The following is a 16643-nucleotide window of genomic DNA, read 5'->3' on the forward strand; positions in this document are numbered from 1 at the left end:
GGGGCCACAGTTGTCATGGATTTGGTCCAACAAGTCGCCCAATTGCAATATGACATTGGTGGCCGATTTCAGGTATTCGACAACCTTCTGTGAATCCCCCAGATATGATGCTTCAGTCGCACCGAGCAAGGTAGCTATCAAGGGAGCTCCCCGTGCCTCAATGGCGACTGAAATTAAGTAAAACCACTCTTCATCAAGCGTTCCAGTAAACAAAGTATTACTGTGAAGATTGTCAAGTTCGTCAACTGGCTCCCTTGGACATCGGAGGTGATAATTCCACAAGCATAGCCCAGCAAAGGTTGCCAATGGCGGAAGCTCTAAATAATTGCAAGTGTCCAGTAAAGGAACGGTGATGCAGGAAGGTAGAACCTAGTTTTACGGAGAATTAGCGAGGTTATTGAAACCACAAAGGTAGCTTTAGTTGATATAGTTAAGAGAAGTTATTTTAGTCGTACCGTCTCAGGTTTCTTGCCCCCCCAGACATATGCATTTGTCAGAAAGATCAAACACACATATGCCCTCATCCATTCAGGGCGTGTCTGCAGGTACACAGTTGATAGAATTGGAAGCTTCTCAACGCGGCTTTTGAGGTCTCCATCTTGAAGCAAGGTGGGCAAAACGGATACTAAATCCTCCCAGGGACTATAGTATCGATTGGGGAGTCGTTGGATCGGTGGCTCAGAGGGCAAGAAGCCATACCGAGAGGATATTCCATAGTCGGCAGGATTTGGGATATTAAATTTTAGTGACATGCTTTTTCTCTCCTTAACCGCGGGCGGGCCTTCAAGCAAGATTTTTGAATAGATATTGCATGCTTTAGCAGCCGAGTCATTGAATAAAGTAGTAAGTAAACCCGTCCATCAGGACCTACATATGGCCCAGGCGAAATATCAAAAAAAAAGAAATTACCGTACATAAAACACACTGGTGCGTTTTTCCTTCTTGCACAAGCGTACGTGCAGTAACTGATAATATAGACATTACACTATCCAGCCTGAGGCCGAAGTTATTAGAGTTTTTGGGTTTGACGGCCCGCAGATCATAACTTTAATTTCTGCAGGCTCAATTTTGAGTTTTCCAGGGACCAACAAGATGCAAGATCGGGGCGAAACGGGCGAGACGGGCGAGATGGGCGCGATGGGCGAGGTGAGCTGTCCCGAGGCTATTAGCTATTATTTACAAGTTCCTCCTCTGCCTACACCGTGGCGCCTCCTCTAGTTATCGGTACGGAGTTTACTCTGTAGATGTGGCTAATCGAGCCTTTCCCGTGAACTTTGGAGGCCATGCCATGCACTCGGACTCATTTTCTTTATCTGTTTCGTTATATTCAACTCCACGGTGATATAAATCATTGTTTATGATATCCACGGCCAGCTTCCCACAGGGGTATATTCATTCTCGAGAAGCATATATTTCCAGCAAAAGGGGCTGTGAAAAATGAAGGGCAGGGCTGCTCAACCAGAACGAAAGCCCTTTGGCTACCGGTTGAGGTCATCCAAGGCGTTCATTATTTCTACGATCGCGATTGCATTGTTTACGGGTAGGTTGGGTTCACCTAATGGAATAGATTTGATATGTCACTAACTTGAGCCTCAGAATCTTTGCTCTATAGCTTCATCGTTCCTATTCTGAGCTACATGCTTGAAGATCGCCTGAAGCTTGATGCTTCACGGACCCAGAGCGAAACGACCGGATTGCTGGCTACATATGGTTTTATATCACTTCTCTCAGCACCAGTCACTGCTCATTTTGCAGACAAGATGCCAGACAGGAAAACCCCGTTGCTCATTTCGCTAGGCGGATGCCTTATAGGGACATTCCTTGTTGCATATACTCCGTTCCGTAAAGTTTTGCCTTTGACAATAATCTTACCTAGTAGAGATTTATGCTAACCACGGTTGATAGTCTGGGCTATCTATTTAGGCAGGATACTACAATCTATAGCTTCGTCTGGTGCCTGGATCGTTGGACTTGCTACCTTACAAGATACTGTCGGGTCAGAGAATCTAGGGAAGGCTATAGGGATTGTCCTATCATCATCAAGTGCAGGCACAGTCGCAGGGCCCGTGGTTTCTGGGGTCCTACTGAAGCTGGGGGGTTACTGGATAACCTGGGCTATTCCCATGGCGGTGATTACTCTCGATATCATTGCACGGTTGCTCATGATCGAAAAAAAGGAGCAAACACTACAATATACACCCATGACCTCTATTGGCACTGCTGCAGCCACCGATCATGATGAAGAAAGTGCCACCTTTCTTCCCACAGTCTCCGAGCCTAAGCAGTCTACCTCGACAGATTTTACCAAATTCTACCGGACGATGCTTCTGGATATTCGTGTGCTTACTGGGCTAGCAGGCTGCTTAATGTATTCCCTACTTATTGCTAACTTCGAGAACACGATTCCTCTACATCTTCGGCATATATTCGGCTGGGGTAGTCTACAAGCTGGCCTTGTATTTTTTGGTCTACAAATTCCAAGTATCATCTGCAGCCCTGTGAGTGGCTGGCTTTGTGACCGGGTAGGGTCACGGTATCCTATGACAATCGGTTGGGCCCTAGTAGCACCCCTACTATGGCTCTTATCCACGCCCGGTGAGGATTACTTCCCATGGGCAAATCGAGGGAATTGTGGTCCAATAATTATAGCAGCTTGTCTTGTTGGGATTGGTATTATTGGTAGCTTGCTACAAGTTACTGGGCCAACTGAATTAACATGTATGTCTACCTTCCCTTCCTTTTCTTGATATCTCATTTGCTAACATAGGAGTGATATATAGCTGTGGTTGATTTGCGAGAAAAGGAGGATCCACAGATATTTGGACCTAATGGAGCAGGTTCTCGTGTCTTTGCTTTAGTAGAAACGGCGTTTACACTTGGCCTTCTGTTGGGACCTCTCCTCTCCGGGCTTCTATTGAAATTGGTCGGATATTATTATATGAATATGACGTTGGGTGAGGCTTTCCTGCTTGACTGCTACCCCTGCTCAATAGTTGACATGCTAATATTTTATCCAGTGGTTTTATGCCTAGCTCTTTCATTGTCTTCATTCTGCTTTGTCAGCAGCAGGCCTTCGCCAAATTACAAGGAAGGCAATAAGCCCTTTTGATTTCTTTTCTTTGTTTACATTTCACCATCAAAAGCTCGAGAATCGACAGTAGCCTCTACATCCGCTTAGTTGAGTTCAAGGTCGACGAGTTTCAGCCTCCGCTGTCTGACCATGATGTTGCTGATCTTGATATCACAGTGACATGCATGGGCAGCCTGGCGGGGGTACTCGACTGTCTCCTGGATGGGCGACGTTAACAACCTCTTACCCTTTTGCTTCCCTTCCATCCTCTTCTCTTCTTCTCTTTTTCTCTGCTGTTTCTTTTCTGCTGTTTCGTCTGTGTCACCCGTCGCCAGTTTATCTGTGGGGGAGAGAGGAGGGCGGTATTCGTGCGCTTTTCCACCCAGCGCCTAGCAAAACGGACTTTGACGGTTACTATACTTAGCAGTGAAAAATATGATCATGTTGCTCTAGTATAGATAGAAATGTTGTATCATGATGTACATCTTTAGTTTTTCACACAACAAGGTTGAAGACGGTGACGCGATCAGTGCCGTGGCCAATTTCTATAGGTTGACAGCAGTAGTCAATCTATAAAATACTAGGAAGTCGTTGGCCGTCTTAGGGATCATGGCTTCTTCCGTGTATCTCATTCATAGGTAACAAACTTGCCATTCGCCCTCACGTACTCCGTAGAGTAATAGGGGAGAAGTGTCTCTTTAGGTCCAGCGGACAGATATAACTCGGTTCATTCCCTTGGTGAAGTTGTTGACCCCATATAGAGTAGATGAATTCCTCAATTATTTTGGGGGTTTAATGACGACCAGATATCATACTAGAGTGATGAATATGATACCCAAAATTAGAAGTTCCGGGAGCAATATCCTCAGCGTTTCTCCTGTGTTCCGTAGCACATATATAGTCAACGTTTATTCTCCTAATTCCCGGTAGCCGATTGAAATAACCCATGAGCTTTACAAGATCAGCTCTAATATAATCAACTGTACGAGTAATAACTCCATAGTTGATGTTCACAGCGTAGGTTTATCAACTGTCTCAAGGTATGAAGAGATCAAAGACTTTGGCAGTATGCAGGTCCTTGGTACTGGGGTATTTCAGTATCAACGCTACTGCAAGGGCATGCGTAGCAGAAGCCTCCAACCAAAAAAGGGCATTAAAACGCACTGTATGCCAAAGACCCAACATTCGAAACTAGGAGATAGTAAGATGGGAGGGCTCGACGGGCTTCCATTTAAGTCCATCGGGGGGAGGTTATCGCATATCTCAACATATGTCGCGAGATACTTGGCCCTCACTTGTCTGTTGCAATTTCGACTATCTTCTTGATCCTGCTGCACGAACTAGCCCAGTTGGTTCCCATTAAAATAAAGAAGCTAGGGAAGCAAGAAGGAAGAAAGAAGAAATAAGACGATGAGTTATATTCCCTGTCGTGTCTACCACCTATGGGAGACCAACATCCTACAAGGGTTAGACGTATGTGTACTCCGTAGAGACGGACGCCATAAGATACAGATTGGCAGCTTCGTCTAAGTCATCGGCAAGGGGCACCTTCAGCTCTGTACCGTTGATTCATAGAAGCTGATGGTACAGCTATTGCTCGTACACACAATCCAGCTCTTAATCTTCTTGTGTCCAATAGAGAAGCATGATAGATTCAGAGGAAAAGTAGATAACACGCGCTTATCGGGTGATATGATTTGATATTTGATAAACATCAGAGCTCGAGACGAGAGCCTCAGGTTTGCGAGTCCGTAGAAGCTGCAACAAATGTTTTGTAGTTTTTTTCCAGGGATATGTCCTTAGTTTCACGCAGTCGAGGAGCTGGCTATATACGGCCGAAATCCTGCACACACAAAAACATTCTTCAGCGGATGCAGGATTTGTTAGTCATCCGAAAGGTATCTCATAAACAAGTAAAATGACAGTCCAGAGTCGTTGCAACCCCTACCTCCAGCCTAATCCTTGCAATTAGTAATATGAGAGGCGGTAAATCATGACCATTACTGGCCCAATCTACGGATATACGCATGGGTGATCTTCTTCAGAAGGCATCCCTTAGTTCGAGACTCCCGCAGGCACGAGATGTCACTCATAAGCGTTCGCTTCTCCTCCCTTTTGCTGCTCCTGTATCTCGCGGCTAGTGGGTTCTCTACATGTATGCTAGACGGAGCTTGGTTGCCTAGAAGAGCTGTACTCTGCACCTTCGCCCGCATGCCATGACAGGGGGCGGACCAAAGCAACTAGGATTCCGCAATCCATGCATGGTGTAACAGGGAGGGGGAAATGGCAGCTTGGGAGCAGAGTCGTAGGTGGTGCAGCGACAGGGCTCGCTCCCACAGCTCGATCAGTTTAAAATCAGCCAGATAGCCTCTGGCATCGTTCCCAGGGGACTGACTGGCTTCGAAAATAAAACAAAAATCACTGCGAAAGTCTGCAAGCAGAATCAGCATGGACGTCAAACCACTGGACTCACATAAATCGGAGGGCGGGTTTGTAACGCACGGGGAAACAGAAAATGGCGCTCTCGACTTCCTGGAAGACTGTGAGCATCGGGAGAAGAAGTTGATTCAAAAAATTGATTGGCGACTATTGCCAATTATCGGGGCTCTGTATGCCATCGCCCTCATCGACAGAACAAATGTATATCGCTCTTAACTTCCAATCATTTTCTCCGTTCTTCCGAGGCAACGCGGAAGCTGACGTGGAAGAATAGATATCGAATGCTCGCATCGCCGGTTTGAACGAAGAATTGAAATTGTTTATCGGGTCACGATACTCTGTCGCTTTGCTGGTCTTCTTTGTTCCATATTTCATATTCGAAGTATGTGATAAGGAACTTTCTTCAAGCGAGGGCTGTAACCTCAAACGTATGCTTACATGTGAAAGTAGCTTCCATCGAATTTACTCCTTCGCAGAGTTGGAAGTGCCGCCTGGCTGGCTGGTATTTCTTTCGCTTGGGGAACGTTCATGCTTGGAACAGTATGTACCCTTCGGTTCTAAACCTTAGATAAGACGGAGCTGACCACCCCATTCTGCAGGGTTTCATCCACAATTATCCATCCTTGGTGGTGTTCCGATTTTTGCTTGGTCTTTTCGAGGCTGGTAAGCTTAGCCAGGAGGTAGAGGGACAATGATAGACCATATCGGTTGACCATAGAGCACACAGGATTGTTTCCTGGATGCGTTTACCTCATTTCCTGTTGGTATGTGAGATATGAGATTCAAACCAGGTATGCACCACCCTAGGATTATGTATGGAGATACGGCCATTACTCCTAACCCTAACGCGGAAGGTTGGCTATATTCTACCTCATTTCCGTCCTCGTTGGCGGGTTTTCGAGCATCTTATCATTTGGTCTCATCCAAATGGACGGTCTCGCCAACTACCGTGGCTGGAGATGGATATTTGTAAGTCAGCAGCAACACCAGCGTCCGACGCTTTATTGAAGTTAACCACAGAATAGATTGTTGAAGGAGCCTTGACCCAAGTCATTGCGATTGCGTCGTATTTCATAATCGTCGATTTCCCGGACAGAGCCGCGAAGACCGGATTCCTCACGGCAAACGAAGCGAGGTATATCTCACATAGGCTCGAGAAAGATAGAGCCGACTCTATCGCTGATCCTCTCACACTTGCTAAGCTGAAGCTGCATTTGTCGGACTGGAAACTATGGATATTGTAATTCAACCCACAGACATTGACCCAGATATGCATACTGACGAAATGTGTAACAGTTCCATGATGTTTTTGTCGACCACGGTGCCAGCGTGGGTTATCCCTAAAAAAAAGCGTATATATTCGAAGGAACGGACTGCTAATTTAGTGATAGATATGCATTCTCGTATTTCGCGCCAACCATCATCCGGGTAAGTTAAGAATAGACCCTCCCAAAACATTATTCCTTCTCACATGCTAACCAACCATTCAAGGCCATGGGATATTCTCCGGCCATCGCGAGTCTCCTCACAGCACCTCCGACCGTATTTTCGTGCATCGTAGCAATTGGGTTTTCCTGGCTGGCCGACAGATACCGGTTGCGCGCACCGGTCATCGCCGTGCAGTGCGTCGTCTGCATCGTGGGGCTGATGTTAACTGCGTACCACCCGAACAACAATGTGCGCTATTTTGGCTTCTTCCTGGGAGCTGCAGGCTGTCAAGGTAACATTCCAGCTATTCTCGCGTACCAGTCAAACAACATCCGATATCAGTCAAAACGAGCCGTCGGAAGTGCCCTGCAGATCGGATTTGGCGCTTTGGGCGGCATCATTGCGTCCACAACCTTTAGAGAGCAAGACGGGCCGAAGTATGTGCCCGGTCTGTGGGTAACGGCAGGCTTTCAGCTGTTCATCATGGCAGCCGTGGGGAGCACGTCTTTTATCTTCTGGAAAAGAAACAAGCAGGTAGATAGCGGCACAGCCGTAAAACCGATTGAGGGCCTGGAAGGGTTCAAATATACCCTTTGAGCTGAGGCAGGCGTCTTGTTATCTTATCTTCATCCTTTTCTTGGCTTGTCTCTGATATTTATAGGTATATATTAGGTATATATGTTAAGAGTATAATGTTGATACGATATAGTATCGAGTGACATCGCAAGAGAGATCTCATCAGAAGTTGCATCGTGAGATATCAAAAGGCATACTTCGTATTGTTCGTCGAAACTTCCCAAAGCAGTGCTTAATAAGCCACACACGTGATATTACCATACCTGTACCTGTATCTGTACCTGAAACGGTTTTTGGTACTGTGGTTGATACCGTTTCTCGTATTACCAAAACGCCACCAAAGCTTCCTTTTTTGGTGCTTTTTCTCCCTTTGCTTTCCCAGCTTTTTCTCCTTGGGCATCAAGAAGCAAGAAGCAAAAAGCCCCAGACTCCCGACACAAGGGTAGCCAGCAGCATCCCGAGGACACTACCACGCCACGGTTCCACTGCCTCGTGTGGGAGAGGCCTGAGAAGAGCAGCAGGCGTACTCTGCATGGCTTTCTCTCCGCCTTCGCTACTATACATAGCACGGCGCACATTTCTATATCTGGGAAGGATTGCTGCGATATATACCGGGGTTGCCATTTGATACCCCCTTTGACGCCCAGAGGCGAGAGGATAGAAAGACGAGCGACTTTCTCTCTCGACCGAAAAGAAGGAACAGGGCCATGTGTTGTGATTTTTTGCATTCGCCATCATCCCATCCCCTACGATGCAGGAGGCAAAGGCATGAGGATTCCCATGGCCATGGGCTGGACCCGCGGGAGCTCACGGGACTGAGAAGGGTTCGTTCGCTGAAGAAAACGCGACGGGAGAAGATTCTACCCGTTCCGTCTGCCTGGAACACTGCGTGGACGAAACGAGACAGCGGAACCCGCCTTGTCTTGCCTGCTCTCGCCACGGATGGTAGGCAGATGATAGATGGTCGGCCCAGAAGGGGATTCACGACAGGGATACGATGCAGCCAACGGCTCGTTCGTGGAGAATGGTTCGATGGTTCCAACCAGGCCAGGTGAGGTATAAAGCAAGTATCCCGGTTGTTATCAGAATATCGGGAGACAAGGGTAGGGGTTTAACTGACCAATATGATTTTCTTTTAATTCCCCTGCTCGCCTTCTTTTTATTTTATTTTTCCCCCTCATGCATTGGCAGGTGCTCAAACAAAGAAAGGATCTCAATATTCTGCACAGGTACGGCGCATTGTGCGTTTTTTTTTTATACGTCGCTTCCCTTCCGCCGGAAAGGGCGTGTGGCCTATATATGTTGGCGCCGCTATTACTCGTGCGTCTGCAGCGACTCCGTACGTGTGGGCTTATTATGGCCAGGTCAAGGATGGAAAGGTTTCGCACGTACGCATCAAGGCGAGTGCATGCGTCAAAAGGTCGAGAGTATCCTCCGTCTTTGCATGCGTTAACCTGATGCGTCCAGCATCTCATGAATCCAAGGCTCACTAACCTTTTGAATTAAGTATATTTTTGAGTTAAATACACGTGTTATTTACTTTTATCGGCGATAGTTCTACCACCGTGCCATACCACGCTGACATGCCACCGACATATCTCATTACGTATTCCCGTGGTTGAGCGGCTGCTACACACAAGATGAGTGATCGCATTAAATTAACGAACTAAGCCAACGGACCAACCAACGGACCAGGCTAACCAGGCACAAAGTAAAGAGGTGATTGAAGAGAAAAAAAAAAGAAACGAAAAAAAAAATAAGAACTGCCTGTCAGCCTATTAGAGAGAGTAGAAGGAGCATCATGACATGGCAAGGCAGGGCAGGGAAACAACTTCCATTTCGAAACCCCAATCTCCCTCCCCAAAGGCCAGCGAGGACGAACCAATGCGAAAGCGAAAGCGAGAATCCATCCATCTGGCGATGCTGGTCCACGGGACGCGCTACCAGCTACTCTGCAGTTGTCCCTGTTCTGCAGTTCCTGACTGGCTGATTTATGACGGAGCACATGGATCAAGTCATGTTCGTCAATTAAATGCCTTTATCATGACAGAACAGGGCATGATAGGATGTGCATGAGAGGGGCAAAAAGCAAGTAAGTATATCATCGTGGATATGGGCAAGGGTGGGATGAAGGCAGGGATTGGACTGGGGAGGAGAGTTATGTATGCACTTCACTTGCGACGCAGTGCAACAACAGGCCGTGGAGGGGGTGTTTAATTTAATGAATGAACGGATGGATGGAAGCCTCGTTCCTGCCCAACTACAATAAGTATACGTATGCATCTATGCATGTATCTAAAAAAGATATATACGGAGGATAAGGTACGGAGATTAAATTCTGTTCCTTGTTTTGGTTGCTTGTCTATCTCAGTGTGCGTAATGGTATGGGTAGGAGGGGTATATCGATACACATAACATTCTTATCAGTCTTTGTGGAAGCGTAGGCTGGGGTGAATAAAAAAGCGAAGGCCAGGGAACATGTATGGAGGTTATGGAGGAAGGTGAAGGTGAAGTAAAAAGTTACTCAGTGCTCGGTGCCGTCAAGTCGTGAATAGTCATGGAGTAAATAGAATAGCTAGCTAGGCAACGCATGGCAAGGCAAGGCAGGAAAGTCAGAAGTGCAAGAAGAGTAGTCGATGGTGGATAAGTGAGTTTTAAAACAGAATAGAATTAGGTCGTTGGCAGCGTAGATGTCGTGTCTAGGAAGATACATCGATAAGCGCCAGCTTCTCTTCGACACGTCTGAGTATCTCCGGATCAGGTTCGGGCTTGATCTTCTTGGGCCTATATATATATATATATATATATATCGCGTTAGAAGGACATGATAGAGCGAAAGAGATCGAAAAAGAACGTACGGGTCTCGAATACAGTCGTTGCACCGTTCATGCTGGCACTTTAGACATATCTTTTCACCACCCGTGAACATGGACGAACACTCATGACATGTCCAGCGTACGCGGCGACGAGGTCGTCTCCAGACCCGTTCCTGCGGTTCGAACGGCGGCTCTGCATCGCCTGGGTAACCGTCGGGATATTTGTTCAGTTTCGCACTACACAGGTTAGTATATCGCACCGTATATGTATATGATCGGACGAGCAACACGTACGGGTCTCTCGGGCACTTCTTGCACCGAATGTGGTTACAGTTCAGACACTCGGTCGCGTTCCCTTCAAACAAAGTATTGCAGATATGGCAAGTTCGTCGAACTCGCTGACGGACAGGCTTATGCACCAGGTCCTGGCCGCCAGTTCGGCTCGGAATAGTCAACATGATCTTCTCGGGGCAGGTCGTCTTTCTCCCTTCATCTCGTTCACGCTCACGCTCTCGCTCTCGGTCACGATCACGGTCGCGAGTCCCTCCAGCACCACCGGCAACGCTAACGATCTTCTTCTGGCTGCGTTCCTTTCCCTGTCCAGATCCGTGTGAGTGTGAGTGTCCGTGTCCGGATGCATGAGCTGAAGCATGTTCAGACTTTGAGGGTGGGTATCTGAAACACTTCTTGCATCTAGTATGCTCGCACTTGACGCATACCTTGTCTGCGCCAAAAGTAGCCAGACAACGGTGACAGTTCCGACGCACGCGCATGCGAATCGGCTTCTCAACTCTTTCAACTTCGCGGGGTGGCTGGGCGGAGGTGATTCCAGCTGGGGTCGAGGTCATTCCGGTAGCAGGGCCGGTGATCCATTCGCCTGGTTCGAGGGTGAGGCCGTATTTGGCGAAGAGGGCGCGGGCGCGCTCTTCCTGCATAGAGGTCCACTGGTGAGCGACGGGAGCCGGAGAGCCAGCGTCGGCGGGTGGTGAAGCTGGGGCTGCTGGAGCAGCTCTTGGGCGGGCGGATAGTTGTGCTGATGGCCTATCACCAGCATTAGATATAGATATAGATATTAGGAATATATAGGAGACATACCGTCTGGGCTCACCGGGAGCAGCGTCAGCCATGCTGGAGATGGAGGCTCTGTTCGAACGAGGCCCCTTGAGCACCGTCTTCATGCGCTGGATGTACTTTGAGAACGTATCCTCCTTGTCCTTATCACCACCCGGCTTCCCGGGATCCCTCGAGTCAGACATGGGAGACGAGGTTGGGTGAGCGAGCAGGCCAGGATGTCGACGATATTAATGTATGAAATTCGTAGAGAAGGTGAGGATGCAAGTCCCACGGCCAACGCACAGGATTCCCAACGACGATGGGTGTTGCAGACCCTGCGGCAGCCAATGAGGGTATCGAGCGTGGTTTAATACCGGCGAGCTGAGCGATGGGAAGCCCCGAATCCGTGGTGTTGGGAACGGGGAGGGATGATGAGGGCAGAGGTGAAGGTGAGAAGGCGTCGAAAATTCACCCTTGAGATGCGTAAATGTACCAGCTCCAGTCTTGCTTTTCTTTTTTCTTCCCTTCTCCTGCCTCTTTCTTTTCTTCTTCTATTTTTTTTTTCACTTGCTCCTGGGTTCCCTGTATGCGGTGGGCTGACGATGTACCTCCTAAGGTGTGTGTGTGAGTGAATAACGGATGAATGAGAAGCGCCGTAGCGAGGGCGAAGATGTTGGTTAAACTAGTAAACAGTGAGATGGGAGTGGATGACGGTGTGGGACCCTTGGTGCCGACTGGGAGGCCGAAGAGGAGCAGAGACAGGGAAGACTCCAGGATCAGGCCAGGCACGATAAGAGAGAGGAAAAACCAGAAGAAAGGTCGGGCGAAGAAGGTGAAAGTGAAGGTGAGAGAGGCTTTCTCCATCCTCGCCGTCCCCCCCCCGTCCGCCCATCCCATCGCCCGCTAGCCTGGGTGCGGCCGCAGCCCTGGTTCCACCGTTTCGCCTCTCGCTTCTGGCACCCCTTGGCGCATTCCTCCATACACTGTCAATACGCATACTCTCATACACACTGCCATACACATTGCCATACGACACTAACACTACACTAACATCTGGTCTGCTCGTGTTGAACCCTCACTTTGGCCTTTGGTATATAAAAATCCAGCAATTTGGTCGTCCCGTTACCGTAATACCGTTACCCGTAATACCCACCGGTATGGATACGGCTGCCGCTTTAAACTTCTGTCTGACTCAGCCACCGACGGGCCACGGCGAACCACAGCCAGGGAACTAAAAGCAGCGAGCGAGGGTGCCCGATCTAGCCTCGTTAGGATAATGGGGTTTCCAGCCACTAGGAGGAGGAGACGGAGAATACAGAGATGAGAAAGACGAGAGAGAAGAAAAAGAAAGGAGAGGAAGAGGAAAAAGGAAAAATGGGGGAACGTCACGACCTAGTAGAAGGAACTTGAAACCCAGGCCGCGGGACAAGTCCCAAGGACCCAGTACCGACATCATGGCGCTTAGGCTGGTCTCCCGCTGCATCGCACACACATGAGTCGGTCCTGCCAGTCGCACGACCGACCGACTGTCGCTGTCTGTATCCATGCAGTCTCACGTTCCACAATGCGCTGGCACCCTCCTGGCTCTCCTGACTCAGCTCCCTGTTCCTCTGCGCTCTTATCAACCGCCTGGATGTTATAAGAGCGATGGGTAAACCGAGGCCCCGGGACCGGGCTCGGACGCTCCGTAACTTACCACTAAACCTTAACTTGTCCCGTGACCTCATGCTTATCTAACAATATAAAACAAGATATGTATGGAGTTACTGGAAGATAGTTAAAGAGTAGAGAAGAGATACACTAAAGACGCCACAGAGACGAGGAATAGACCCGTCACCTTCCGCTAAATGCTCAATAGCCGACCGACCGCTACTTCTCCTCCCTCGTCCTATGAGTGTTTCTCGTCGGCAATTCACGACGCCCCCAAGTGCCTTGCCCTGCTCCCATCCCTGCCCCCATTCCTGCCCCTGGTGTCCTCTTAGTCCCCCCCAGCGGCCTCCACCCACCCATCGTGCTGGCGCTGGGCCGGGTTACACTGGGTTCTGACTTTCCCACTGGAACTTACGCTAGGCGGTACCACGCACAGGGACCACCCTTGAAGGTCGAGCCGGGAACCGCTGCTGCATGACGATAGCCTCATCTCATCGTGCTCGACCATGGCTCCGGTAGCGAGCCCGTCACTTTTTTTACTCCCGTTTCTGTTTTGATGTCGATATCGTCATAGCTTCCAACGCCTGTAGCGGTGTACGCGGTGATCACGGTCAAGCTCCTTCTTCGCCGATCATACCCATCATACGGGCGTTGCGTGCTCGGTGCAGGCGAGGTGAAAAAAAATAATGCTCCGCACCATCGCCGACCATCCCCAACGTTCGCCGGAGCCGATATTTAAGGATGTCGATCGATCGATCCACCCTGGCCTCATCTGCCTGTTCTTTATCCCTGGAGGATGCAACTAAAAGTTTCCTTCTCATATTATATATATATAAGGGAGGTATCGTCGTGTCATGGGTGTGTATCGTTATGCTCAAAACATTCTGGGGAGGGTCCAAGGGTAAGTTTAACTGTCAATCGGTCAATGCCACACGCACACCTATACCATGGCGGAGGGACTGGCCAAAGGATAATATCCGCATCAAGCTTCAGGTTAAACATCTCCATTCTGGCCCTAAAAAGTATAGGGTTGAGGGCTATTCATTTTTTACATAGTGCGTTCCCGCCCCTCGACTAATTACGGCGATGAGGAGGTGTCTCGCAGCCTGTCTCTGTCTCTCCGTCCGAATATCTTTGAGATCAGTCTTTCCGCTTGGGCAGCCACTCCCCTCTTAACGATCCTACCGGTTTTCGTGGGAGGAGCGGGTGGTGCCACAAAGCCTCTGTACCAAGGCACCCAGAAGGGGAGGAGCCTGGAATAGACACGCTTCATCACCTTGTCGTGCTGCGGGCAGTGCTGAGGGAACGCCCATGGGAAGGAGAAGTCGGTACGACTATTCATCACGAACCGTGTGCCGAGCACCTGGTTGACCGCGACCAGGAATTGAGAACAGCCCATGCATGGAATTCGAGATACCCCAAGAAATGAGTATGCAGCCGTCGTGCATCTAGGCTCACACAAGTACGCCAACAGCTTTGCTTCGCAGTGTACAGGCGTCGTTTCAACGGCCGGGAACTCTGATACCGCGGCGCAGTCTTCCTCAACGGTATCCCTCGTCATCACAAGTTTGCGCCCGATGACCGGATTTTGATTTCCCTGGTCCAGGTGGCGTTGGAGAATCTCTAGCCACTCCTCGCTGGAAGGCGGGAAGCTCTCGATTGCCCGTTGCTGATCCGGCAGCCCGATGACGACCGGTGCTTGGTCAAAGTTGGACCGGAACTGGCGTAAGACTGCAAAATGCGTTAGGTGCCCAATATCCGTCATGACGGCCGCGATCTTTAGCAGATACGATTCGAGGCCCGGGTCCAGGTCGACCTCCAGGGGCCACAGTCCGTCTGACTTGCACGCGAACAAACTGTCAATCGCACAGGTCGCTCCTCGTAGCTCGATGCGTAGTTTGTCCCATCTCTCGTCGTCCGCCGGGGCGTCTTGCATCCCGCAGTCATCCTCGTCGTGCATGAATTCTGCAAGAGACGCCACATACGCCCTGACCCTGTGCATAGGATGATATATGTATAGCTGGTCCGTGGGGTGCGCCTTGAAACGGTCGAGCTGGCTTCTCACTCTTCGCCGAATCTCCAGAAAGGTGAACCTGATAACTTTCAGCTCGAGCAGCTTGATGAGATATTTGATCTGGGCGTCGTTGCTGCTTATCTGATACATAGAGCGTGCGTATACTGATATGTCCCGCAGCATACCCCAGACGGCGCGGACATGCTTGACCGTTTCCTTGGGGACAGCGCCGTCGGTTGCGATGATAATCTCAGCTGTATTCTCGCCGTTACCTGGGCGCATGGCTGCAGCTATCGCTTCTCCCGGCTGCGACATGCACGTATTGGCAAGGGAGTCCATCACATTCGCCTGTGACACCTTCGTTCGCAGTCGACGTGGAGCCTGCTGTCTCTCCTCCGTCTGTCTCTCCTCTACCTGGTGTCTCTCCTCTACCTGGTGTCTCTCTGCAAACGACCGGAGTCTACATCTCTGGCGGCTCAGGTAATACATGAACGCCAACTGCGTCTGGATATCACTCTCCTCGGTCTTCATCTCCGTCCCTAGCTTTTCGTCTGAACTTCTATGGCTTGAGGCCATCTTTTTTATCACAGATTTGGAGTATACGTGTTGTAAATGGTCAGGGTTGAGTTACTTCACTTTACATCCTACTGTTCATATTTTAGGAAAGAGAAAACCACCAGCGAGGGGGAAACCTGACATATTTGCCTGTTATACCAACCGTGGTCCAAATTCTTCATGTCTGGTTGTCTGTTGACGTCATTTACATACCTTTCTTCCTATCCATGGATGACACTTCTATACCGGACATCCGAAAGGGGTAGAACCGTGGTTCTATTTTATCCCCGATGAATCCGAACACCAGATTTATCGCCTACCGGAGTTTCATCCCAATAACCATACGGACATATAGTTCCCAGTCACGGGTGGCTTACAGGGGCCCTTCATCTCGCATGGGATGGCCTGGACGGCCAGAGCGAAGTTTTCTGGAACGGTAGATCTTGACAAGCCACTGGCCGCGGGTATATTGATTTAGCCCTTTCCCGTCAATCCCCCCCTTGTTCGACTATCCCTGTCTATGAAACCTGTGATGACGGAGTGCTCTCACATGGAGATTTACATGGACAAGGGCAGATACCTTCCACCCCTGTGTGGCAATCTCATCTCCTCGGTAATATCCGACTGATATCTAGACCCAGGTGAAGGCGGCCAGGTCTACACCCCCATGCATCTCAGTCGATGTACGTACATCTATGCGAGTACATTGGCTGCTGATGAGGCTGGTCGACGGAACTTAAATCATCCCCATGAGAGGTCATGAGGGCTTTGATATGGGCCTAAATATGGGATTGCAAATCGAACTGCGGTAAAAAAGTGTTTTAACAGTTCATGCCGCGCATCATGCAAGATCTGTCTGCATGATGACGAGTCGTATCGTTCCCATGATATGCTTTTAGATGATGTAGTACTGGCAGGGCACTGGCAATATAATATATATTGCATCCTCAATGCAGATTCTCCTAGTATACCAGGACTATACTGCTTGATGACGTTTCCCCGGCGTAGATATCAACGCCACAGATAGCGACAGCGAGAGTAG

The 16643-nt window shown here is 49.3% G+C and overlaps 3 protein-coding genes across 3 annotated transcripts; 1 reads left to right on the top strand and 2 right to left on the bottom strand.

The window, feature by feature from the left end:
- Nucleotides 1–6436: 6436 nt before the first annotated feature.
- Nucleotides 6437–7534, top strand: GIQ15_02428 (uncharacterized protein; the record flags this gene model as incomplete). Its single annotated transcript, XM_033549845.1, has 5 exons — nt 6437–6478; nt 6535–6749; nt 6806–6838; nt 6901–6937; nt 7001–7534. The coding sequence occupies 5 exons, from the start codon at nt 6437–6439 to the stop codon at nt 7532–7534; spliced, it is 861 nt and encodes a 286-aa protein (XP_033407006.1).
- A 2678-nt stretch (nt 7535–10212) lies between these two features.
- Nucleotides 10213–11585, bottom strand: GIQ15_02429 (uncharacterized protein; the record flags this gene model as incomplete). Its single annotated transcript, XM_033549846.1, has 5 exons — nt 10213–10297; nt 10372–10566; nt 10624–10925; nt 11049–11370; nt 11425–11585. 5 exons carry the CDS (start codon nt 11583–11585, stop codon nt 10213–10215), a joined length of 1065 nt encoding a protein of 354 aa, XP_033407007.1.
- A 2525-nt stretch (nt 11586–14110) lies between these two features.
- Nucleotides 14111–15622, bottom strand: GIQ15_02430 (uncharacterized protein; the record flags this gene model as incomplete). The annotated part of the gene is made up of 1 exon (XM_033549847.1): nt 14111–15622. The coding sequence occupies one exon, from the start codon at nt 15620–15622 to the stop codon at nt 14111–14113; it is 1512 nt and encodes a 503-aa protein (XP_033407008.1).
- Between the last annotated feature and the right edge of the window lie 1021 nt (nt 15623–16643).

The sequence above is a fragment of the Arthroderma uncinatum genome (genome assembly GCF_011692745.1).
Source record: "Arthroderma uncinatum strain CBS 119779 chromosome Unknown scaffold2, whole genome shotgun sequence".
Classification (NCBI taxonomy): domain Eukaryota; kingdom Fungi; phylum Ascomycota; class Eurotiomycetes; order Onygenales; family Arthrodermataceae; genus Arthroderma; species Arthroderma uncinatum.